General features: G+C 32.9%; 2 protein-coding genes across 2 annotated transcripts in view; one reads left to right on the top strand and one right to left on the bottom strand.

Moving 5' to 3' along the window:
- Positions 1–7,754, bottom strand: part of LOC124362599 (ceramide synthase 6) — a 44,988-nt gene extending 37,234 nt beyond the window's left edge. Inside the window, exon 1 of the mRNA XM_046817244.1 lies at positions 7,386–7,754. Within this exon, the coding sequence (XP_046673200.1) occupies positions 7,386–7,564 (179 nt within the window). The 5' untranslated portion in view covers positions 7,565–7,754. The remainder of the gene's footprint in view (positions 1–7,385) is intronic.
- Positions 7,755–15,787: 8,033 nt separating this feature from the next.
- On the top strand, positions 15,788–26,808 carry LOC124362598 (transmembrane protein 177-like). The gene is made up of 3 exons (XM_046817243.1): positions 15,788–16,082; positions 18,050–18,275; positions 26,256–26,808. The coding sequence occupies exons 1-3, from the start codon at positions 15,931–15,933 to the stop codon at positions 26,805–26,807; spliced, it is 930 nt and encodes a 309-aa protein (XP_046673199.1). The 5' UTR covers positions 15,788–15,930; the 3' UTR covers position 26,808.

Here is a 26,808-nt window from a genome sequence, read left to right as displayed (position 1 = left end):
CGCAAAGTCTATCTATCTGTGCTTCTGCAGACTTTCCTAGGTTATGGAATTTTTCAGGTTAGGTTACTTAGTCGTTAGTCCCAATTTAAGAGCTGTCAAAATATACAAAATCAATTTATATTATGCTATTAGAAACTATATGACCTTTAACACACTAAAAAACTTCCAACGCCATACAATCGTTGCAAAAAGAATCTAATAAATGGTAAAATACTGATTTGAATAAATCTAAAAATTACAAATTTATTTATTAATGAATCCAACGTAAAATTGATTAACTTACTGCATTATTTAATAGGTAGCAGTATTTAAAGCTCATCGGATTCTTAATTGAATTTTAGCATAGTTAATATTAATTCCTATTCCAGTTCACTACTAGTTTCATCCTGAAGAAATTTGAAAAGTGATTAAAAATAAATTGAGTAGATCTCTTCTAGCCAACAAAGCCGATGTAATTTAATTTGGGAAGAAAATTAGCCTTTCTGTTGATTATAATATTGTAACCTTTATTCAATTACGTTAGGCCGTACCTTACATTTCCTTATAAAATAAATTACGTAAAAACATATTTTAATTCAAATTTTGCTAAAACAATTAATTGACTTTTTAAAAGATAAATTAAATTTAACGATTTCAAACAATAAAATCATAAGTACGACAAGATAGAGAACAATATACGCTGTGTTTACAAGATATTTAGCAAGACTTCATTCCATAATTTTTATTTTTTACCTCAGTTATTATAAACCCTTAACTTCATTTTTAGAATATGATGACAATGAAAATGAAGAAATTATTTTTAAGTACAGTAATTAATTATTAACTATACTAAAAAATAATACTTATTACTTTAACGTAATAACAAAAATATTTATTACTTTAATATGTAAAAGTCAGTGATCATTGTAAATATGAAACGTAAATTATATTACAAAAATATGTATAAAATTAATAGAAAATAGAAAATCTTTTATGTTATAGAATTGAGTCTCTCATATTACTTTAAAATATATATTTAAAAAAATATTTAATAATCAACAAACATACTTTTTCAAGATATATATATATATTCACAGCCCGTTATAAGAAATGTCACTTCTGTCGTACAGTCCTGCGACGGCCTTTCTATTTTATTTTACATTATTAACATTTGTTTATATATATTTTTTATTTATTCCTCAAATGAACAAATATACATTTATATTTATTTATAAACAAAATAAAATGTACGTATTACTTTTATTACAACGTATTGTATTTATTGAATGTAGCGCTATAGCATTTCACTTTAAAATAGCTTTAGCTGAAACTGGTCCAGAAACTAGTTCCAAGGACTACATGGAACTATATGCAGTGTTTCATGCAAGAAACCGCTTGGCACATCTATACTGGCAAGTAATAGCCACAAATGTAAAGCAACAAAAACTTCTACAACTTCGTTATTTATTCTACAACTTCTTAAAATCCCTGACTTAGTTGAGGACGACTTAATGAATAAGCAGAATAAGCAGCCACCACCATGATCGAATAATCGATATTATTGATTATCTTAACTACTGAAACCAAAATGTTGACCTGAACAACGTTATCTTGGTATTTCAAATTACAGTATATTTCAACTGTTTTTATATATAAAACAGAAATAATTTTATAATTAATAAAAAACTATGCAGGCTATGGCTATGTATTTATAAAATGTAAAAAAAAAAAAAAAACAGTGCAACATTTAATTACTTTTTTGTTTTAAAGGAAATTGTGTCTGACAGCTTGTGATACAAATAACACATATACATGACTGTTGTACTTGCAGTCATCAATCGAATACCATACAAATGATTTTACTTTCAATGAAATTAGAACAATTTTGTTATTCGATACGTTAAAAATAGCTGACAATAATTCATTGAAAATAATTTTAATTAGAATGTTTTTGTATTTGAAAGTTTATGTATTTGTAATCGATAATTTGGTATCCGGATTCAATTGTGGTGGTAGCCGCTTACATCACTGCAGCCTGCAACAGTAGCTGGTAATTTAATTTTTAACCCCTTAAGTGCTGTAGACGTATATCTATGTCTGCAGCCAAAAATCACACAATTGCTGACAACTTATACACACTCCTTGTGTTCTTCTGGAAAAAATGAAGATCGAATCGCCATGCTTCATGAATGAGATTATTCTAACATCATTCTCTATTGGCTTCGCACCAACTAAGCCTTTGTTATCAGGACAGGATGCGAGTAGCTAAGACACTGTACCACCACTCCTGGCATGTGCCGTCTGCTGCTGCCCTGCGTCTCATGCGTCACTCGTTCTGTTACTGTATTGTAAAGAAGCATATCGTTGACCCTTGAATTTGTTATCTACTGTACATAGTGTAGGTGTTTATGTGTATTATCATTTTCATTATGATATTGTACAAATGTATTATATTATTGACCCGTTAGTGTTAATAAACGTTCCCCAGTAATTTTATATTAAACAGGGAGGCCAACAGGGAGGGTTTTGTCTATATCTTCCAGTTGTTACATGAGAAGGTTTAGATAAGGTTATCAAAAATATGTTACCATAGTAAAAAAGTTAAAGTTAATCTTTAACCCTTCACAAGCCACTAATAAATCCATTAACTTTCCTACAACGCCAAGACAAGTAAACAATTTTTGATCATTTAAGTACAAAGCTAATTTTTACTATAACTAAATTAAAAAAGATAAAAGAAAATAGTATAAAGAAGGCATTTTACTTAAAATTAGCGTATTTATTGATAAAAATAAAAAAGGACTATTTAGAAAACTGTTTAATTCAAATAAATTTTAGTTTTATTGAACTGACAAGTTTAATTACATTTTACTATAAAATAAGATAAACATATCAAACTAATCACAACACTACCACTTGAAGAACAATAACGAGATACGTAGTAGAAACGTGCTCATGACCGAGAAAGCAGTAAAATATGCCACGGATATGTTTGGTTATGGCTCTGTAGAAGATAAGCGGACCCGGTTTTTTATATTGAAATTGGTAAACAATATTAATTAATTATAACCATCAATATAATAAATTAATACTAATTAATTACTTTAAACAATTAACTTAAATAATCTACATCAACAGCTGTAAACACTTTCAAATAATACGTACGTCTGTAATATTTCAATTTTGTAAAAGTAACATTTGATTATTAAAAATGGCAGTCCTACCTGAAATGCCTGGTGCATGCTCCGTGCTTATCACGGTTGCCAATAATATTAATAAATTATTTTCACTCTGTGGCAGGGGGGAGCACCCTTAGTCTAACTCTGACCACCTGCTCATTAGTTCTGCATCAGGTAGGGTACAATAAGCGGACCCGGTTTTTTATATCGAAGAATGTAATCATCGATACCTAATATTCGCATCTCAAATCCTAGACTATCAATCGATATAAAAGTGTTTGTAGTCCGCAACAACAAACATATGTTGAAATTAAAGGTAATTCGGTAATTCTAAGCAATATATGGGTCAACCTCGATTTTTCTCATATTACAATATAATGTTCCAATAGTCAATTAGAAAAGGAAATGACTAGAATTTCTTGCCGGAAAGCAGTTATAGGGAGCAGGCAACTCATATTACAATATAATGTTCCAATAGTCAATTAGAAAAGGAAATTACTAGAATTTCTTGCTGGAAAGCAGTTATAGGGAGCAGACAACCGCGAGAATTACCTATTAGTGATCAGGCTTCAAATGTGGAACTACTCGAGTTAATTTTTTTTCTAAAAGAGCAAGCAGCGCGAAGCGCTGCGCAGCGGGCAAGCGTCGTGCGTGATCTTCGTATATACTGAATTGATTCAGGCCAAAGGAATGACACAGATTCCTTTACCAGATTTTTACGGAGATTTTGTATTGGGCGGATTATATTGGTTTACTTTGCTTTCCCTCATGTAATTATGTGTTTAAAATTGTTTTACATACATTACCTACATTATATTGTAATATGTAATAACAATTTATCAGAAATTTTTAATAAAAAAAGGATCACGCACGATGCCTGCCCGCTGCGCAGTGCTTCGCGCTGCTTGCTCTTTTGGAAAAAAAATTAACTCAAGTAGTTCCAAATTTGAAGCCCAGATCACGTCAGTGCCCCTGATTACTAATAGGTAACTCTAAGCAATATATGACCGTCTGGCGGTTGCCTGCTCCCTATAACTGCTTTCCGGCAAGAAATTCTAGTCATTTCCTTTTCTAATTGACTATTGGAACATTATATTCTAATATGAGAAAAATCGAGGTTGACCCATATATTGCTTAGAATTACCGGTAATTCTAAGCAATATATGGGTCAACCTCGATTTTTCTCATATTAGAAAAAAAATTAACTCGAGTACAGTAGAGTCCCGTTAATCCGACCTAATTGGGACCGAGCCCTATTCGGATTATGTGATTGTTCGGATTAGCTAGAATTACAGAAAAATACGGTTTTAAACTTGAGATGGGTCTATTTTGTTATAGAATTATCAGTATTGTTTATTAAAACATGTTTTCTGACTGTTGCATTGTATTTCTTGACAAATAAACGTGTTTGCGAATACTAAGCACATTTACCGTATTTAGTGTGAGAGTTCTATTGTTAAGCAATGTGAGCGTACTGGATATTGTACGGGTCCACGCGTTCAATAGTTGTACGAAACTACGCGTCATCCAATAGACTCCCTTCAATGCGACAGAAGAGAATAACTGAATTTATGTCTTTTAACATTTAATATTGTACTCAATAATAATATCAGTACTGTACGTCCAATTTTCGTTTGATTTCACTTCTTAATACAGTAATTTAACTCATACTTAACCTATAAGTCTTAATTTGGTAACTTACTGTATTTAATTTCATTATTTATGTACTGTACCGTACACAATTTGTCTTAATAAAATACTGTATGTCTATTTAATTAAAGTTTTCTTTGTTTATGTACGAAATGATGCACCCATTTTCATTTGTATGTAATTAGTTCCTATAACTGTTCATTATCGTTATAAATAATTCCTCCTGGACCTGTTCGGATTAACCGACGTTCGGATTACACGTGTTCGGATTAGCGGGACTCCACTGTAGTTCCAAATTTGAAGCCCAGATCACGTTAGTGCCCCTGATCACTAATAGGTAATTCTAAGCAATATATGACCGTCTGGCGGTTGCCTGCTCCCTATAACTGCTTTCCACCAAGAAATTCTAGTCATTTCCTTTTCTAATTGACTATTGGAACATTATATTGTAATATGAGAAAAATCGAGGTTGACCCATATATTGCTTAGAATTACCAAATTAAAATGTGAATTTAATACTAAGTAACGGTGATCAAACAAAGTATTATAACCAAAATTAGGAAAACTGAAGACGACCATATTTACTCCTCTCACAGTTACATTTGTTTCTTTCCCACAAATTTCACAAAATGGGTTTTTCGGTACGAGTCCAACATGTTGAAGCCACGAAAAACATGTCTTATCATCTTTCAAAGCAATGTTGTGTAGTTTTCTAAAATTGACTGCCATTCTTAATAATCAAATGTTACTTATGTAAAATTGAAATATTACCTTACGTGTATTACTTGAAAGTGTTTACAGCTGTAGATATAGATTATTTAAGTTAATTGTTAAAAGTAATTAATTAGTTATCAATTGATTATATCGATTGTTATGATTGAGTAATATCGTTTGCCAATTTCTATATAAAAAACCGGGTCCGCTTATCGTACCCTACCCAGCATTTCAAAGGCGTTTTGGGTAAATCTTAAGCTCAGCGACTACCGCTCCGATCGCCGTAATTTTTTGCATTCTAACACAGGTTAACGTAATTTCACCGAAAAAAATAGTCCCGATTATCGCCGTAGCTGTTTACTCCCCCCCCCCAAAAAAAATTTTTTGGAAAAAATAAAATTAAAAAAACCTGACTAACAGTGCATCTATTCGTTTTTTTGGTGTTATTAGTTCGTAGGGCACGTAATTTCACCGAAAAAAGTAGTCCCGATTATCGCCGTAGCCGTTTACTCCCCCCCCCAAAAAAAAAAATTTTGAAAAAATAAAATTTGAAAAACCTGACTGACAATGCATTTATTCGTTTTTTTTTGGTGTTATTAGTTCGTAGGGTAGTAGTCCATGTACTAATTCTAGTATAAACTCGTCTTATCTTGTCAGTAATAAACGCGCGCTGCTTATCTTTTGCCTGTAATGAAACCTGCGTTAGTTCTGTCTGAGTGTTGTGTGTGTAAGCAGTCATGCGTGATCTGGGCTTGGACTTTGCAAGCTCGAGTTAATTTTTTTTCTAAAAGAGCAAGCAGCGCGAAGCGCTGCGCAGCGGGCAAGCATCGCGTGATCTGAATTTTGAATAGGCAAGCTAGGGTCTTTTTAGCGTGTGACAAGAACCATCGCAAGCCATGTCAATAACTTCACTAATTATTCCTTGTCCATGTGGGTTTGTTTGTGTACGTCTGGTGGTCAATCGAAGCCGTCCTATAGGTCACGTGACCCGTCCGGCCAATCGGAAACCTTCCTGTTTGTCACGTGGCAACTGTCAATTCATCAAAACGTCCATGGTCGGCCATTGTTTTTAGTTTGATAGTCGAAAATCTTGTTATTTATGTGTTTTGTATTGCCAACATTGTACTGCCGTAAAAACTGGTTTTTATATGTTAGCGATAATCGGGACTATTTTTTTCGGTGAAATTACGTTAACCTGTGTTAGTACGAAAAACCTTACGGCGATCGGAGCGGTAGTCGCTGATCTTAATATTTACCGCGTTTTGTAAAAAAGCTCTCCAATAAAAAATCTACAATATCGGATATAACTGTATTTGGCATTTTGGTCAAAGTCTACCATTCTAATACACTAGATCCAACTGTGGCATGGGAAGAGTTAAGAGTGCAAAAATAATCTGTGCTTGAATTTAGGTACTATCTCGAGGAATACTTTTCTTCCTCGGAGAGGTGTGGGGAGGCGCCACTGAAACCCACACTAGAGGCCAGGAGGCCTTAACTTTTAACTGTTTTTATTTAGGTACAATATAAATGTATGTATTTACCTACTTTTATAGCATAATAACAAGATTTATTGTTATCAGTAGATAGGGATTCAAAGTAGCTCCCTACACTCCCCCAAAGAAATCTTGTACATTATATAACTTTATAAGAATTTGTATCATTATATAATGGTACTAAAAGATGTAAAAAAAATTATTTATATTTTTTATTAGGTAAGGATATTTGGGACCAAAACAACCCAGAGTACAGGTCTGAAATTAAGCCAGCACTTACGGGGTTAACTAAATGTTTACTAGGGACAAACATTATCACAAACCACTTCTATTGGCTATACATAAACATAGCCTAACTTACTATACTTACTTTTCGACAAAGTACCGGATGATTAGAACTAATACCGCCATCGGGAGAGGATATAGTAGATGTTTGTAGTTGGCATACTCAATTTTATCGTTTGATTCAAGATCCGCCCAGGTTATATTGGGAGGTAACCATATATCGGGATCCCAAAACTTATCAAAAACTGCTTGTAGCACACTCATTGTTAAATTAAACGTTCTAACAAATTATAAATACTTATTTATTAATTTACAAACTTTAAAGAAATTTCCCTTACACAAACACCTTATCAAATACAATATTGACTTCAAATCTCCTGACAAGAAGAATAGACACTAGACACACAATCCCATGCTTCATCTTCATCCAAGCCCACAGAACACCGCCTGGCGCCTACAGGCTGCACTGATTACCGAATGCCGACGAGCTCATAACGATATTGATCACAAACATTTTCATTTTACACTTTATTGTTAATACTATGTATAGAATGTATCTTAAAGCAATCGGTAGAACTAACAATACAATAGACACAGTGGTGGCGCATTAGAGAGAGTATAACGAAATGTATTATTATGTAAAGGGTTCAGACGGAAAAGGATTTAAACTATATATAATTTAAAAAATACTAAAATCTCTTTCCACGGAGACTTTTGAATGGTCTCCAACAAACAAACAGCTAGAGTTTTATTTGTAAGGTTTTTATTTCTCTAATGTTTATATCTAGTCGTTTATTTCACATTTCATAGTTATAAAAACTTGCCTTTAGTAACCACCCTACTGGAAAAACAAAAAGACAGATATGATCGTATTACCGTAAGTTTAAAAATAACCAACAGTATACAAAATTAATTATTAGGGGTAATACTCTAATTTTCACATTACCAAACCCTATTTTTGTAGACTGGGTAAACATTTAAGTATTTCAACTTTAAATTGTTCAAGTATTAATAGAATTAACATTAGCGAAAGTATTATGAGGTAAGAGCACATTGCATATTAACACATGTAGACTGGATCACTAAATGGAATTGGTGTATATTAGGCAAAGAACGACACAAAAATTGGAAATAAATTACGTTAAGAAGAAGATACAAGAAGGGACATTAATTGCTACTGCAGAATTAAGCTCTAAAATACGTGGACCAATTATTCTCTTTTTCTCAAGTAGCTCTGCATGTGCAACTAGGATAGTAAAAAAATTAACAACGGCTTCCCTTCTCGATAGTTCATAAACTAATTACCAATAAACAAGCAATAATGTTACAGTTGGTAACCGAACACATGGGTAAAAAATGAAGTTTCTGATATAATTGTTAAATAAGCCAGTGTTAGTCCTCCTCCGTAGACTAATGGATATATTATCGGCTCCCTAACTGAGAGATCACGGGTTCAAATCCCGGGGATGGCCAATCATGCATAGACAAGAATAAATAGTGTACTTTGCATATAAATAGAACAGTGTACTTCGAAGCCAGTATAGCTAAGCTGAGGCTTTAAAATAAGACAGTGTTGATATGATTTTTCAGACGGACTATCGATATAATAGAATTATAATAAAAACATATAACAACTGTTACATTATTGAATGATTACAATATTGATGTTTGTAAAACAATCGGAGCAGCACTCTAAATGCCAAAAATATACAACCAAAATCAAACTCTGGTTGTTGTGGTAGACCTACGTGTATGTACTATAAAAGCTTAAACTGAAGATTCGTTGATATGTTGTGTTGATGGCTCTCAACCTCAAAATGTATCAAGCTCATCATCTCAATATTTAACGACTAGTTGTAAGCATACTTATATTTATCCTTACATTTTGACGTAGTGAAATCTGGAAATGTAAAAAGTAAGTTTTCGTGTTTGAATTGTTGCAACGAAAAGATTGGTTGTAAGATTTTGAAGACAGTTACTCAACTCGGAGCTGTTGTCAACAAAAGAAGAGTGCATATATATAAAAATAGAGTAGCTACCAGGTATCTTTTAACGTATCATGTAAAACAGATCGGCCGAATTTTTTAAGAAATCCGATCTTTGAATAGAACAATTCTGCTAACCACACAGCTGCTGAAGAAAATCGCATCTAAAACTAACAAAAAAATAGTAATTGAGAATGTGTTTTATGACAGTGCAGCGCCCACTTAATGATCATAATAACGATTTTAATGCAGCATAATATATTGCTAAAAACAACAGACCTTGCAACGACCACTTTGGCCTTTCTGAGATGCAAAAGTTATAAGCTCTAGGTGTTGGATTACAATAAAATAACTGTAATGAAAACAATGTCATGAATCTGATAATATGAAAAGAAAGATAACTGTAAGGGTAATTGTATAATATAAAGGAGAATTGTCCGGCTTTTAGAGGCTATGGAGGAAAGGTCTAACACTAATACTTTAGTTACAGAGAGAAAGAAACTATCCATAAAATCAAATTTGTTATTCTTCCACGCTCAGAAAATTTTAAAAATCCAACAGACGAGTTTTATATTATACGCTATTTGAGAGTCCTTTTGAAACGGGCATCTAAATAATAACTCCGTAATTGATGTTTAGCGTTTCAGATCAAAATTCAGACGTAAACAAAATCAGGGACGCCAGGTTCGGCACGGCATTTGTGCAGATATAGCAAATACATGTTTTACATGATTGAAATAAAGGCTACATACCATTAAATGGAATTTTATGGTATAATAACCGAATTGTATAAGCAATTTACAAGGAAACTAAACTACACAAAAGTATTTCAAGAGCTATAAAGATAACAAATTTACGATTCACAAGAGCAATTAAATCATGGCCAATTATGTATACGAGTAGAGAGACCACAAGGAAAAATACTAGGTAAATTAAATATAATAATTTTACAAAATTAAATTTTAATTTCTTGCTGTTCTAATAATGTTTGAGAATCATTGCCCAGAACACAGCATAGGGTCATCCACTGTACAGTTTCTTTGGCCCGACAGCAATGTTAAGTCATCGGTTGGCGTAAACTAGTTTAAGAATATCAACTCTCATTGGGGCAGGTCACGATAGACGAAACAATGTTCCTGAAAGAAGAGGTCTTGGGATTAAGTGAAAGCAACCGCACAAAATCTAACCCCCGGTAGTTTTGTCAACAGTCAATACCAGGCCCGGTTAACTCATATATGTTGACCATTACCAGGATACATATCGTCTTCTTCGGTTATTGGTGATAGTTGGGTGCCGAAACGAATGGGGCGCTAGTCACAGTACCTTGTTTTTTATTGACTGTCATCCTTTGATAAATTGTTAAAAATATTCGTTATATACGATTTACAGTAAAAATATTGTTGCCTGTTGTTGACTAATGAAAACCAAAAATTGTATTTACATGATTTAAATACCAAATTTTTATTTTAATAAATTCCATTGATAATGACTTTTGCTACATTAAGTAAAACAAATGAACCTAAGTAGTACAAACAATAACTAAATTATGGAGTAACGTAAAGCGTGTTTTATACCTTATCTATAAACCAGAAAAGAAGGGCATCTTTCATTTTTCAAGAAACTTTTCAGTTTAAGAGCTCATATATGTGTGTGTGTGTGTGCTTATATGTTTTTTTTTTCAATTTTAATTGCAAATTAATTAGATATCAGGGATTTTTACATGATTTGTAACCCCAAAAAATACGCATATCGTAAAACTTTAGTTAGTTGACAATAAGCTGTTTTGGAAGATTAGTAAATAAGTAAAAGCGAAACGTCATAATTGACAGACGACATATTTATTACTTCTTGATTGGCTTCTGATATGTCTCCCAATATGCTTTATTCCGTATGCTCTTGTTTAATGCTTACAAGTATGCTTGAAAAAAGTCAAGACCTGTTTGACGTATAGCCTCTCCGTGTATTTTACCAGCTGATGTGATATTGGTAATGTCGAGACTGTTATTGCAAAAAGTCGTACGTCAAAAGGGGCACTTTTTCAAGAGAGCAAAAAAAACTTAATATTTATTTTTGTTACTTGTTAATATTATAGATCTGGAAATGAGTTAATAGGTTATTATTAAGATTTAATAAATATATTAAAAGGTGTTTATTGATGTAAGTTAATAATTATGGGTTTTTTTTTAACGCACATACGACTTTTTGCAATTAAAATTACAATTATATCTCAACATACGACATTTTTACACAGACATAAGACTTTTTGTACACAAATTAGGGTGTTTTATTAACATACGACTTTTTATGAAACACACTTTATTAAAGATATTATTTTACATTTGAATAAAGACATAACCTAAACTAGTTTTTTAATCAGTTTTCATGACACAAATGGTCATAAAACAAACGGTAATCTTCTTCTAGGAGGTTTTTCAACTCTTGCAGGTCCTTGAATTTTCTAGCTGTGATGGGCACTGGCTTGTTGTACAGTGGTTTGAGCTGAGAGTAAACCTCTGTTATTGATTTGGGACGCCTAGGCAGAAGGGCCCAGTTATCAGAGAACTGTAGTTTATACCATATTTGACCATCGGAATTGTACTTAAGGCATCTGAGGTCTGTTACATAAGGATCGCCTTTTTTATTTCCGGGTCTTATACTTTTGTAGTAACCATCAGCATAGCTAGAAAAGTCTTTGTATGTTAGGGTTTCTACAGAGTAGGGGCCTGGAAATCTTCGAGCTTCCTTGATGTCTCTAACAAAGTCTGCAGGAACAAAGTGTTCATGTTTTTTTAATTTCCTTTCAATTGTGCTATGCACACTATCTACTTCCATCTGGGTGTGGCCCACCTCGAGTGTATTTTTGGGTACACTGTTACCTTTTTATTTATGGCAACGTACAAAAGAGCGTTCGACACTGTTTCGCATCTGTTTTGGTTGGTGCAACCATCACTCCAAATAACAACATCAGTAATGTCTGGGCAACTTTCTATTTGTTTTGTAAGAAACCTCACAAGCATGGAGGCAAAGATATCACCATTTAACTCACCATTTCCCTCATGCCAGATGTAGCATGTTTACATCATGGTTTGCAAGATTGTAAATGGAATAGTTATGTACTTTTAACTTAGTTTTGTAGTAAGATTGAAGATGCCTTAATATTTGGGCATGTCAACACTTTTTGTACATCAACGGCCACTACCAATGTATTATTTGACTCTGCTGCTTTCTTCTTATCGATTTCCTTCTCATTCCTAGCTCCTTCTTTCTACTTTGATGCTGCTGATACTCCTCTTCTGTGATCTTACTCAACTTAAACTTGATGCACGTTTCACATTGATCATTTTTTGGTATGAAAAAATCCTATGTTCATTAGAACAAAAACTTTGTGAAAAAGAGCTCTTGAGGCTGTTTCAAGATTCCTCTCCTCACACCAACGGCTATATTCCCTATGTAGCTGGGATTTGGTTTCCCAATTAGGTTCCAAATACTGTTTTGTTGTCTTGGCCCGACAATAATGGGATTCCATTTTTGGAAGAGAAATTCAAAAAACTGCCGAACAGTATCTCTCTCTTTTCAGAATCTTTTTTTGGCTCCTGGTCATTATTATTTGGAAAAATCTCATTAACTTGCTGAATATCATCTGGATTATTTTCTTGTGGCAGTGGTTGGTCCATAGGTCCTTTCAATACCCAAGATCTGACTGATTTTTCACCAAGACAGAATGTGTTTTAAAAAACATCTTCTTGCAGACTCTAACTTTACCGTCCCCCACTTTTAGGTAGTATTTGAAAGACACATTTTTGCGAGAATTCTCAACATCAGTTGTACTTCGCCGATAGTTAGGGTGTGATTTTTCTACCAGTGATACAATTACAGCTCGCTTTGCTTCCCAACTATCTACGTTCTTCCAGAAATTTGTGAAAAGTTGGTTTCTGTCCAGATCTGTTACGTTGTCACAGCTATAGTTCCTACCATTTTTGCATCTGCATCGATCTTTCACCTCTTTCCCTTTCCTTTCATTATTGAACTTGTATTTTCTGCCATTTTCACTTTCTTGTTTCTTCAACCCTAAATAGAGGCTCTCCTCTTTTTCTTTTTAGCAGAGTTAACATTCCTTTCCCAGTCCCTTGGATCTGCATTTTCTCCTTTCCTCCGTTTCCTTTTTTCTTGTATGCCTCCTATAGGCTGTTCCACCTGACCACGGTTCTCTACTATATAATCTTCTTCCTCTTCAACCATTGGAGAAGGACTATTCTCATGAAACACACCAAACTTCTTCAACAGTTTGTTGATTGTTATCAGTGTTATCTGACGCTGTTAACCAAACTTTGGGGTTTTAACGGCAATGATAGGAGGAGAAATGTTTTGTTTTTCACGTACTTTTTTCAATACTTTAATTCTTTTTTGAAAAAAGCAGGATTCTTCATCACTAGAGCTTGAACTAGGCTCATAAACATCTGAATCAGAAGAAAAATAAGGGATCATTTATACTATCATCAGTTTGTTGTAAAATTTTCTGAACTTTTTCTCTCCCTATTGATTTTTTATTTCGGCTAGGTCTAGCAGATTCTTGGTTGGTTCCTCTGAGTTTCTCTTTCTTGTACGAAAGAGGTATTTCAACTGCTTGTTCGTCGACTTCCTCTAAATCAATAAGAGGAGAACTGCCAACTTCAACCGGCACTGGTATTCCCTCTTTAGCAGCAGCCACGTCTGGTTCACCTGCAACATTAACAAACAATATAATTAGCATTAAAATTCTACCAGCTTGAAAGATTATTTAAACACATTTTTGGATTGAGAAATCGGATTGGCCAAAGTGTTGCTGAAAGAAAAGTCCTTAGGCTGTTTAAAAATCTGGTTGTTGTTAATTATACACAAATTGAAGCGATGAAAACAGTTGGCCCAATGTTTTTACTTTTCCTTGGTTTAATACAATGTTTGCCATCAATACATACTTAGTATAATAAAGTAAAGGTTAGTGATTAACTTACCATGCTCTATATTATCAGCCAAGCCAAACCGAGTCTTGTTTCTTTCATAGTCGGAAGGTTCACAGTCGCAACAGTAGGGACAGATATACTTGCAGTGAGAGGCACATCTGTAACATTTTAAGTAATATAAATTTAGCATACAAACTAAGTTAGCCTCTAGTCTAGAGTAACAATGTTAAAAATATATCTCAGTTGATGTACTTAAAAAAAGGTTTAATGAATTGCATTTCAAAATCAGGCTTAAAGTCAAAATCAAGGTGCTTTTTTTGAAAGAAGTATGTAGCCTAAACTATATTGGTGGTCTAGAAATTACAGATTGTTTTGTATTTTATCACACCCTAGCATAGGCTATATGTTTAAAGGTAATTTAAAAACCTTACAAGATATAAATAGCAATAATATTAATCCTAATGAAGATGAAAGATGTGGTTGTAACAATCTATAGGTTACCTTCCTCTAAGTTTTCAGCAACGCTCAACTTCATTTGCAGCTGGGTAGGGTCACATTTATAACAGACAGTCTTTTTTCTGCTAGTTCGACCATCAATTTTCCCCTTTGCATCATTTTCTGAAACAATGCAAGATTGCATTTAATATAAGTTCCAAAAAGTCGTATGTTTTTGAAAATGCAAATAGGCTAAATACCAAACACAAGACTTATACCAAACATAAGACATTTTAGTACCGAAATAAAATATTAAGATTATGCATGATATAATCATATTAAACCATAACTTGTGTCCTAAAACTCTATTATGAAGTCTATTCATATAGTAGAAATACTTAAAATGTTGAAAATCATTTTTCTAAAGCTTGAGTTGGAGTTACAAACATAACCTAAAAACACGTCAACAGAATTTAACAGTGTAAATAACTCTTTTTGTATCGTCCTCCTCCGTAGACTAATGGATATAGTCTCGGCTCTCTAACTGAGAGATCACGGGTTTCAAATCCCGGGAGGTCCAATCAGGCATAGACACGATTAGTGTACTTTGCAAATAAAGTAGTGTAATAATAATAATAATAAATAATAATAATAATAATAAACCAGTGTACATCGAAGCCAGCATAGCTTAAAGCTGAGGCTTAAAAGAGAAAAAAAAAAAAAAAAAAAAACTCTTTTGTAAGATTTAAAGACTGTAAACACTATGAAGTAATGTGTAGGTTACAAATTAAACCTTTCTGAAACATTTATGAACAGAAATAGAACAGAATAATTGTATATATTTAGTAGAGAAGAAGGAAAACAAAAACAACTTACCTTCTCTTCCAGTCTTCTCAGACATAAGACATTTTGCAGTAGCACAAATCAGTAGAGAATACATACAACTTTTAAACAATAGCTTATATTTCACATTCGACCAGCTGTTGACATAAGAGATTTTGCTGCTTGAAGCGAAACATAATTTGCCACATTTTAAGGCAATAAAAAAAAAAAACCGAAATTTTTGACATACGACTTTTTGAAATAACAGTCTCGATGTGTTTATAGCCTATGATTGCATTTTTTTCTAAACAGTCTAACCTTCTTTTGCTCCTTTAGCAATAATTTAAGATGTAACGTTTAGTTTAACTAGTTTCATTTAATATTGATATATGTAAGCAGACATATATAGTTTGTAGTCCATCAATAAGTTTTGTAACATCATTATAACATGTCAAGACCATTGCTTGTTAAACCAACCCTAATTAGTAGAGGTATATTTTCTGCAACTATCCTTAGTGGAAGTGCTGTGATTGGAGTATCCCATTTCATTAAGCATACATTTTTATTAAATTTCTTAAAAAACAGAATTGAGTTACAAGGGTGAGTCTACATAATAAATAGTATAATTTAATATTATGATTGAAGTATGTGAAATCAAGATAAAGCTTTACTCTCAAATGGAGGTTAGAATTTGCTGCAGTGTAATAAGTGGCCACCACCACAACCACCAATCAACATCTAATACAAATATTTAAACTACAACCATTCCAATCCATTGTTAAGGACTGGATGTCCTGAAGGATAAATTTAGTTAAATATTATGACATTTCACTCATAGTTTGAAATAAAACTGTATTTTTAGCTTTCTGGTTGGTGTGCCAAATTCTGAATGCAATCCTTGTGCCACATAAAGTTATTCAATAACTGTTAACAGTTAAAGGTATGTTACAGATGGGACATGGGAAAAAAAGAACCTCAACTTCATGTAAAGTGTTTTGTGAAATATATTGATGCTGAATTTCAAAGAATATGTGTTAGATAACTCGTGTACTTAATTGATAATATAATAGTGTCAATTTGAACTATAGCATCTTTATAATAAGAAAAACAAAATGTATAAAAAACTTACGATAATATAAATAATACACATGATAAAGGTATAACCAATGTTATTTATTTTTAATTACCAAACTAAAGTATACAATACTTGACAGTAAACTAAACTATAACTTAATTAAAGTTTCTCTAAACTTATATTTTTTTATATAGGCTAAGGAGTCTTCTTAAATTAAAAAGTTATAATTCAAATGACTTCAAATTTAAATAAAACATTTGATTTTCAGATTCTTTTATTTCTGGAGAGTTGAATAGTCCACATATTTCTGTAAATGCAATAATTTAAGACTCTTGAGTTGTCAATTTTAAGTAACTGTTAATTGTTTCTTCTACTAACAACAGTCATATAATATACAACTTATACAATATTGTTTTCCTTATCGACACAGGTTTGTGTAAATTCTCACATACTTTGGTCTTTTCATTTTCTCACTAAAAAAATCTAAAAAAACAAACTGTCCTGCCTTATTTATTGCCTAATATTTATTTATCAAAGAAATGTATAAATAATCTAAAATAAAGTCTTAAAATAGCAATAATTAGTGTAATAGAGAACTACCATGAATGAACTGTGTTATGCACCCCAGACATTCTGCTGCTGCTACACCATTTGCCACTGTAAACAATTCCAGCTGCCAGGTGTCAAGCGCTGAGGTTCTTCACCACTCATAGTGGGTTAATAGAAAACAGGACTAGAGATGGAAAACTCTGTTAAGGATCTATGTGACTATTTTATTAAAGGCTCAACCAAAGGGACAAGTACTCAGGAATCCGTAAATGTATCCAAAGAGTCCTGACGGGGAGACTTTAATAAGCGTCCTACAATCGTTATTAGGTTGTTTTATTGGACAGCTCGATATATTATCCAACTTCATAATTTAACTACATTTGACTTTGGTATATACAATGATGTATTGCATGGCATAACAGGGTTGTTTATTAATAAATTTCTCTGCATTTGATGTTTGTGTATTACTTTTATGTGTTATACTGCATATATCTTTTGTGTAAATCGTTCCAAATTGCTCACAGATGCTTTCTAATGTATCTACTTTGTTTAACGTACATGTATTGGATCATCAATATTCATCTTTCTCTTTCTTCGAAAAGATGTTGTTAATTTTGTCTGAGGTTTTTTGTATATCATTTTTATTTTTCATATTAGTCTATCTGTTAGGGGATGTAAGAGTTTCTTTTCTGTATAATTGTCTGTCTGTTTGACCACGGGACATCTCGAAATGAAATAAGCTCTAGATTTGATAATTTGCATGCAACTTTAGTGAAGCCTGATGTGGTGTACTGCTACTTTGTTATATTTTGGTAAGAAATATAAATTGTCATAAATTTTGTTTCACAAAATGGTAAAGAATATTCTACTTATGATCATTAGTAGTGTTGTAATTTAAAACAACAAATCCATAGTTGAAATTCAGCTGAAGTTTTGTCCACAGGGAGGATGGGCCCATTAAACCAACTGAAAAACTTACGTCAATTTTTAACGATGTTTCGAATGACGTAAAAGAGTTTGTCAGCAACCACACTTTTATGGTTCCATTTCTAGTTCCTGGCATACGCGTTATACACGGAGGAACATATGGTACTATCCAGGGTGGCATCGTTGGACTGCCTGCATTCTTCGACTTTAATACTAAAGAAGATGTGGAAAAAAATGTAGTGGTAAGTAGGATGATTGATTACAGATTAGTCCTCTTATACTGTAAATTAATATTGTAAGTTTTTAGGAATAAAATAAATACACACCGGCAATTTGTTACAAACTTACAAATGTTTCTGTTAAACTTTGCTTACAAACCTTTAAAAAATTCATGTATTGTTTGAAAAAATAAGTTTTTTCTTCTAATTTTGATGTAATAAAAGATGGGCTTAACGGAGTTCCTTTGAGTGCCACGGAGTTTTGCTATATGGTATGCATAAAATGCTGAGCGAAAATGCCTGACTCTGCAAGGGTCTGGTTAAAAATTCATAACAAATTTATTTATTGGTATAATGTCTTGGGTTTTTGTTTTTTATTTTTTTAGATAAATATATTTTCTTTATACATATAATGCATTGATCACTTATTTAACGTTTTTATACCAATAAAAAAAATCATTAACAAAAACTTTATGAGCAAAAACATTTTGTTTTTATTTTGACACAACTTAGTGTTATTGAAATATTTTATTTTTTCACTTTTAGTTATTCTATTTTATACTCCATTTAATTCTTTACAAAAAGACATATAAAAACTTTTTTTATATTTATAAATAAAGTTTGGAAAATAAATATGAAAATATGAACCACTACAAAACTAGAAATTTTCTAACCTAACCTAACACTCTGTGTATTGTCTACACTGCTAATGCTTAAATCTAATGCTTACAATACTAGGTCTTCATTGTCAGCAATGTTTTTACGACTCATTGTTTATAAATATCACTGAACAAACACAAAAAACATAAAAACTATACAAATGTATAATTAGTAAAGTACTAGCTGCTTACAATCACCGTAACTCACGGTCAAGTCATTGTTCTACTTATTCATAGACTAAAACAACATGCACAAACGAAATAATTTTAAGATACTAACACTACAACCCCATTTACATTTAAAAACTTTCAATATTTACAATCATTTGTGAAATAAACACCAGCGCAAACAAAACATGGGACGGCTCGTCCGCGTAGCGGTCGATTCTAAACTCGACTGACGCGCTCAATTTACAACCGCCGTAAAAATCCGAATCTAACCAGATGCAACAAAACCTACATCAAAAGTTACGTTGAAGCCTTTGGAGTGCGTATGTATAGTCATTTAGCCAATTTAGATAAATACTAGATAAAATATAAGTCGCAAATAGCGATTCTGGCATTTCTTGCATATAATGCAGGATCGCAAATAGCAATGCTCCGGCACTCAAAGGGTTAATAGTATTCAATATGTTAATTTTGGTTTAGAAATACATAATTCTTAACAAGTCCTAACTATTTTTTTTTCTGGAAGGTCCAATCTGTAAATTTTGTAACAGGTATGAACTTTTCCTTAACTTGACTACTGTGTCAGTTCTTCAAGTGTACTATCATAAAGATATATATTTTTTATATTTAAAATAAATTATTGAACTGATAAACTTTGAATTCTTGAAGGAAACAGGATTTTTCCGGACATTTGCCATCGTTCAGTGAAAAAAAAAATCAGTAACACTACGTTTCGAGATCTGCAATCTGATCTCTTCTTCAGGTAAAGAACTAACCTAGTACATAATTACAAACTAGGTTAAAATAAACAAATCTTACCAAAGCGTTTTGGCACGCCTAAGTTAGGAATCACAACCTACATGTTGTTTGTCAACTTCACTAACTCTATAAACATGCACTTAATAAAAAACTATACAAAACACTAATCATTAAAACTGAACTACGGAATACAGGTCACAATATGTCTTCATTCGTCTACTAACCACCTACGACTGACCAGAGGGACTAGCCAATGGTAATCGTCACGGCTGGCTAAAACAAGAGGGCGGAAATAAAAAGGAAGGGGGACAGGAATGGGCCCTTTCGTTATTATTGGTTCATGCAAGATGAACTTCTTAAAACCATATTGTGACTCCTCATTGGTTTATTACAAATATCTGATCCGTTTGATACTTTTGGTTTTCTCTTTAGTTTATTTTTTAGAATTGGCAACCAAAGCGGCCTAATCTCGACTGATGGTTGACTGATTGGTTGGTCTGCCAATTTAATGTATGTTGCCTCAATTAAATGTATTAGGTTAGTTCTTTTCCTGAAGAAGAGATCAGATTGCAGATCTCGAAACGTAGTGTTACTGATTTCTTGTTTCACTGAACAATGGCAAATGTCCGGAAAAATCCTGTTTTCTTCACAATCCTTCCATCGTCAAAAATAACCTTCAAACAAAGAATTTGAATTCTTATTTAACAACTATTTCATTATTTATGTGAAGTGAAATTGAATTTTAAAACTAAATCCTATCTTTAAAGTAATCTTTATGTTTGATTTAACATTTTGTTACAAATGCATAATCAATAGTCTCCGGTTATTGTAAAAAAGCAGTAAATATTAAATAATTAATTATTATGAAAATGTAAAAAAGAACATAATCTAGTCTTTAACCCTTTGAGTGCCACAGCTCTAAAAATTTTTCACATTGTAAGAGTGCCAGGTGAAATTATCTGGTATATGCAAGAAGTGCCGGGATAAAAAATAAGATAAAAAAACATAAACTAATTTTTGTTTTATCTAGTTAAAAATATTTTTATGTTATACAACATTAAAAAACAATCAAAATTCATATGTATAACATAATTCTGAATTAAAACCTTCTTGAAAAAAAATACAATGACAAATTGTTGGTTATGCCATATTTGGTTACAATGCTGTAAAAAATTGGTTTACCAACATATTTTGATGATTTTTTTGTGAAAGAACAAACAGAAGTTATATAATATATAACATTATATTTGAACTAAAAATAATAAACCTGAAAATAATATCTAACAATTACAAATTTTTTGTAAGGATTAATTAGATTTTCTTCTCTAAGCAACAATGTTTCTAACAATAATATTACATTTTTTACTTCAATTCCTAATATATCCTGTAAGAAGTGTAAAACAAATGGCTTCCAAAAGTTTTCTAATATCACTATCTTCCATTTTTCGGGTTGAAACTACAAATGCAGCACTAAAAACTTGAAAACTCTCAAGCAAGATAAACAACAACGAAACACAACACACAACGGCCACTGCGATCGTCGTTGCATCAAAACAGCTGAACACAAAACAAAAACGGTTCTTTGGGATTATACCGACCACATCAGTACGAAGAACACAAAAATATAAATTTATAGAAACAAACATGATAGAACGAAAAAACAACTCTCTAATTTCAAACTTACAAGCATTTCCAGGTATTGTGATCGGTATTGTTGTCGCTGTTATCTTATCTTTCTCGAGAATCCCGATTACGGCAGGCCGCGCGGCATCACATGATTATTTAAGTTTTTTGCACGGTACATAATTGCCTTTCAGTTACAATTCAATTTATATTTCTTATCAGCCCCTCTAGAATTTGATATTTTCTCGAGGGATGTTTTTCTTTCGTTGACATCAGCGCGGGCTTCGGCAGCACCTTCGGAGGCACTCGCATTTTGAATGGCGGAGTACAATCAAAAATAAAAACAAGTTTTAAGTGTTTTTTTTTTTTTTTTTTTTTTTTTTTTTTTTTTTTTTTTTTTTTTTTTTTTTCAATTAAGAGTTTAGTTTTTGTTTGGTAATGTTTGTTTTTGTTAAATTTTTGTGTTTGGAGAAATGTAGGGGTAAAACAAGGAAGTACAACAAAGCGACGCACCAGCTGAACGGGCGGCGTGACTCTGCAATCACGTTATCTACTAGACCGTTCGACTTTTTTGACTTCTGTCTGAGGATGGGGAGGGGTTTGCGATAAGACAATTCTTGTTTTATATCGACGAAATATTGTTCTACGCTAATCTAGTAATCAGTAGAAGCAAAATGTCAAATAACAATTCATGTCTGGGTGTGGTCGGTATAATCCCAAAGTACCACAAAAACAAGCACGTCATCTGCCCGCAGTACAAAGGAAAATATTTTTTTTTGTACGCTTTGCATATCTATGAAGCTTTTGGATGTAGTGTAAACCAGTAAATATATGACAATATTGTATAATAAATTAAATACGAAGTCTCCCGTTACGGGAGACCCGGCACTTCTTGCGCTACTACGGGGTCTCCCGGTACGGGAGACTCGGCACTTTTCGGAAGTATATAAGGTCTCCCGTTACGGGAGACCCTGGCACTATAAGGGTTAATATTACAACTAAGGCTTGGACTACATAATCAGGCAAACAGCCATGTATTGTTTGCTCTATTTATTAAAACCATTACTTCTCATTACACAACCTACACAAGGGTTTGGACTGCTTGGTGAGGACGTGTCAGTGTGGCGGTTGGCAGATCGAATGCCTCTGGAGACGTCAAATCGGTGTGTGGCTTGTCAGCTCACCAGAAGCAAGTGTTTCTCCCCCTCCCCATCTTCCTCCCTGAAGTTGGAGCCGCCCTTGACGCAGATAATAAAGCACTAAAACAAAAACTTCATGATATTTCAGGTGAGAAACCTTTTTACCAACATGAACTGGAAGATAATATAAGAACATTGGAAAGTGTTTTCAAAGAAAACAATATACAAACTAAAAACAAAGTTAATTTTTGGTCAGGAAAACTAAAATCAGAGCACTGCCTTAAAGATGACCTTGTCTGAAGAAGAAAAAATACCCTTTCACAGGAACTAAATTATGTACTCTCTCAAAACACTGAGCTTTCTAAAATAATTTTTCAAACAATCTCAAAATATTCTATTGAGTGACAAAACTACTTAAGAATAACGGCATAATGTCAGGAGCCATCCAAAGCGACATGGATAACCGAACACCCACTTGACTGAGATTGGCCAGAATTATCACTGGTGATTCAACCACAGGATACAGATTAACTGGTGAAGAAACACAGATTTAAGACTAATCTAGTAAGGAGACCACCCCTACATACTAGAAAAGAAAATATTTCTAGTATATCTTTTCAAGTTGCAAAGAACAAAACCAACCCGAAAACAGCCACATCCATTGACTGTGTATGTTATAACATCTCTGAAGAAGATATAAGTGCATATACAAGTCTTACAGGATCATCAGATCACACTGCTCTGCTTTGTAAACTAAACATAATTCATTAATTAACTCGCTCTCAAAACACCACCAGAAGAATTATTTAAACAAAATAAAGACTTCAAAATCTTTTTCTCTGGACAAAAGTAGAAAAAGGTACACAAATGCTCTAATGCTGAAGAACTTGCTGCTTTTATAACTTTAAACATATCCTACAACTAACCCTTGACACTGTATGCCCTTTAAAGAAAATAAAAAAATAAACAGCTACAGTTTTATGAAGAAGAACCCAGAACACTTAAAAGTGTGTATCTGAGAGTTATATATTTATAAATAGCTTTTAACAGTATTTTTCTGATATAGCCAACAACACTCTATTGCAAAGCAAAGCAATCACAGAAGTAAACAGAGTAACTATCAATCCGTTAGCAACTGTTTGCCCAGTAACTTTAACCCTAACCCCAACAAATTCTGTAGAAGTTGTAAACATTTAAAAACAAAAGTCATTAAGTCATCTGGTGTCATTAATGGGTTCTCATCCAAAATATATTTGTATAATTAGTAAATCATTTGAAGGTGGGCAGTTTCCCTCAGCACTAAAAATTAGTAAAGTTTACTCCAAACACAAAAAGGGTCCAATTACAAATCTCCAGAACTACCCACCAATCTTCCTTGTCTCCACTTTCTCCGAAATCATAAAAAAATTGTCTTAGCCGGATTGATGCATTATATGACCCAAAATGGATTACTAACATACAAACAACTTGGTTTTCTGAAAAATCAAACAAAGTTCTTTGGTATAATGCTTGACAGCAAGTTCACTTAGACAGAACATATTGATTACTCGTGCAAAAAAATCAGTGCAAGTATTATATGTCAACCGGATTCTCAAAAGGTGTTCCAAGCATTGGTGAACCTTGAACAATGTTAAACCTGCTGTTAAGCATTCTGAGACCTAGAGATCATGACAGATGTATCTCCTCTGTACATACTATAAAGTATACTCTATGTAGACAAACTTAAACCACAAAAAAAATAGAGACTCATTCCTACAATACTCGTCATGGCTAGGTTTAGCTTGCTAGTTCATCGTACCATTCTACTAGAGAAAAACCCATCTTACCCTGGCTGTAAACTCCGAAAACACGTACCTGCATTAATGGAGGACTTTAAAGGAGATCAGTTAAGGCAAGAGCTGAAGATGTGGCTGGTGAGGAGTCCATACAACAGCATAGATGAATTCCTCAAGTGTGACAGAGAACTCACACATATGTCCAGATCTGAATATGCATTTTTGTTAAATTAACAATATTGGAATTCTTGATGAATGTACAATAAAACAATTTTTATTTTGACTTCAGATCCTTTTTTTGCAAGAAGTTCCAGAAGTCACATGTTGCTAAATCTTGGATGTAGTGTGAGAAATGAGCTCCATTGCCAAGTCCTGAATCAGCTGCAATAGGGTTGACCCAAGAAAGGGTCAGCATAAGTTTTCCAGCACTCTCACAACTTTTGAACTTTCTTGGAGGGGATGAATATGCATGTCTGTACTCCTTCAATTGATTTTTCCCTAAAAATCGTGGTATTGTGGTATAATTTCCTTTGTCTTCATATCGGCGAAAATTTGTTCTGAAATTTTCAAGATGGGTTTCTTTTCAGGAGTAAGCATTCTCTGCATCCAACAAGCACACACTTTATGATATAAGTTGTGAACCATATAACTGACTCGTTCTTTAGAAATATCACAAAGAAAATCAATTTCATGGTGTTTTATTATTTTTTTTAATAAGCTCAACACATGCGAGTTTTAATCTGTTGTCACATCCACTGGATAGCCAAAACGAGAAACATTGTCTATATTTAATGTTCAGAAATATTCTTTCTAAAGTGAGTAATATCCATTGTTTTGTCACCATAAATACTTGATGTACCAGATTTAAATGACACATTGGTCTCAGAGTAGCTTCAACTGGAAATTATAAACCAGTAAGAAGTGAACCTTTCCTCTGGGGATTTGTGCTCTCATTATCACCTACTTACACCCGACGCAACACTTAAATACTTATTTGATTAACAACACCCAACTATGTGCAGTCTGGTGGCCAAAGAACTGGGGACCTGTTGAAAAAACCATTATTTATTTCCATTTTAATTGAAGTAGCAAATCTCTACTCCAGCAGGTTCCAGGTCTCTGACCTGTTACGAGAACAGATCAGTAAATGGTCTACTTGTGACTTTGGTAGTTTTGAATAAACAACAGTTCTATAATTGATGCCCACCACTACCTAATAATAATGTTACTAAGGAACTAAAAATAAATGTGGTAGTTAATTTTCCTTTGTAAATTGATGTAAAAAGGCCAAAAATAATTTTTTCCTTATGAATAATTTTTTTCTGAATGTTTTGGAAGTCAGTTTATTTTGTGGAAAAGACACTACAGGAAAAATTGTATTCTTATTTCCGTTGAAACTATGTCCAAAATATTATTAGTTTACTAGTAAAAAGTTCTTTCAATAAATAAAAATGCTAAAAGGTTTGGTTGTGTTTAAAGATTTGTTTTTGTCATATAAGAAACGAAAAATAAAATTTTCATAAATAATGGAAATACTTTTCCAGAATGAACAAGTGAAATATGCAGTTTTACCTTAAAATAAATGAACTCGATAGGGAAACAGGGTCCCAGATATTTCAAATGGAAAGGAGTAAGGATTGGGAAAAATTTTAGTTTGTACCTTTTAAATTAGCAAGTGGGCATATGGGGATGGCAGGGATAAGGAGGCACCAAAATCCATCATTAGTAAACAAAATGTCCCAGCCCCTGTTTCATATCTGTAGTTGTACTGGAGCAAAAATATATATTTTGTAAACACAGAAGTAATACAGTTTGCAATCACTATGAAACACTTGGCAAATTTGTTGTTAAATCTTGTTAATAAATATTATTTTTTTACAGGTGAATGGACCATCACATTTAAGTGAAGAAGAATTAAGTGATATGTTTTTACTGAGTGATGAAGCTAAAAAATATGTAATAGCACGTGAAATCCTGCTTATAAACTCAATGCATGTGTACATTAAAACATGCTTACCCGTACTTGTAGCATACTCAACAGAGATGTTATCAAAACTGATCGCAAGACACCAGAAGTTAACACAATTTCCTGTGCAAGTAAGAGCCGTCTACTACCTTCTAGTGACGGTTGTCGGGCTGATGATCTGGAATGTTTTATCCAATAATTTTAAACACTATTATGAGGCAGATGTGGAGAATAAGATATGTAAACTTGACAGTAACTACATGAGAGGGGGCATTGAATATTACAGCAAAGAGTGTAAGCGTAACCAATTTCAAGTCAACTTTAAGAATCAGACTAGCTCTTTGCTAAAAACTGTTGATGATTTCATAGTGTCATTACTCTCTTTTAAAGAAATTCCTGTTGTTAGAAAAATAGCGTATTTAAAAGCTCATTTAGATCTAGATAGTAAAAAATTAGCTGCTGAGTGAA

This window comes from Homalodisca vitripennis, chromosome 5, assembly GCF_021130785.1.
Source record: "Homalodisca vitripennis isolate AUS2020 chromosome 5, UT_GWSS_2.1, whole genome shotgun sequence".
Taxonomy (NCBI): domain Eukaryota; kingdom Metazoa; phylum Arthropoda; class Insecta; order Hemiptera; family Cicadellidae; genus Homalodisca; species Homalodisca vitripennis.
This window is presented reverse-complemented; position numbering and strand designations above follow the sequence as displayed.

Coding starts and splice junctions, on each gene's coding strand:
- LOC124362598 (XM_046817243.1), top strand. CDS start 15,931: ATGTCAAGACCATTGCTTGTTAAACCAACCCTAATTAGTAGAGGTATA. Junction 16,083..18,049: donor AACAGAATTGAGTTACAAGG/GTGAGTCTACAT, acceptor TTTTGTCCACAG/GGAGGATGGGCCCATTAAAC. Junction 18,276..26,255: donor ATGTGGAAAAAAATGTAGTG/GTAAGTAGGATG, acceptor ATTTTTTTACAG/GTGAATGGACCATCACATTT.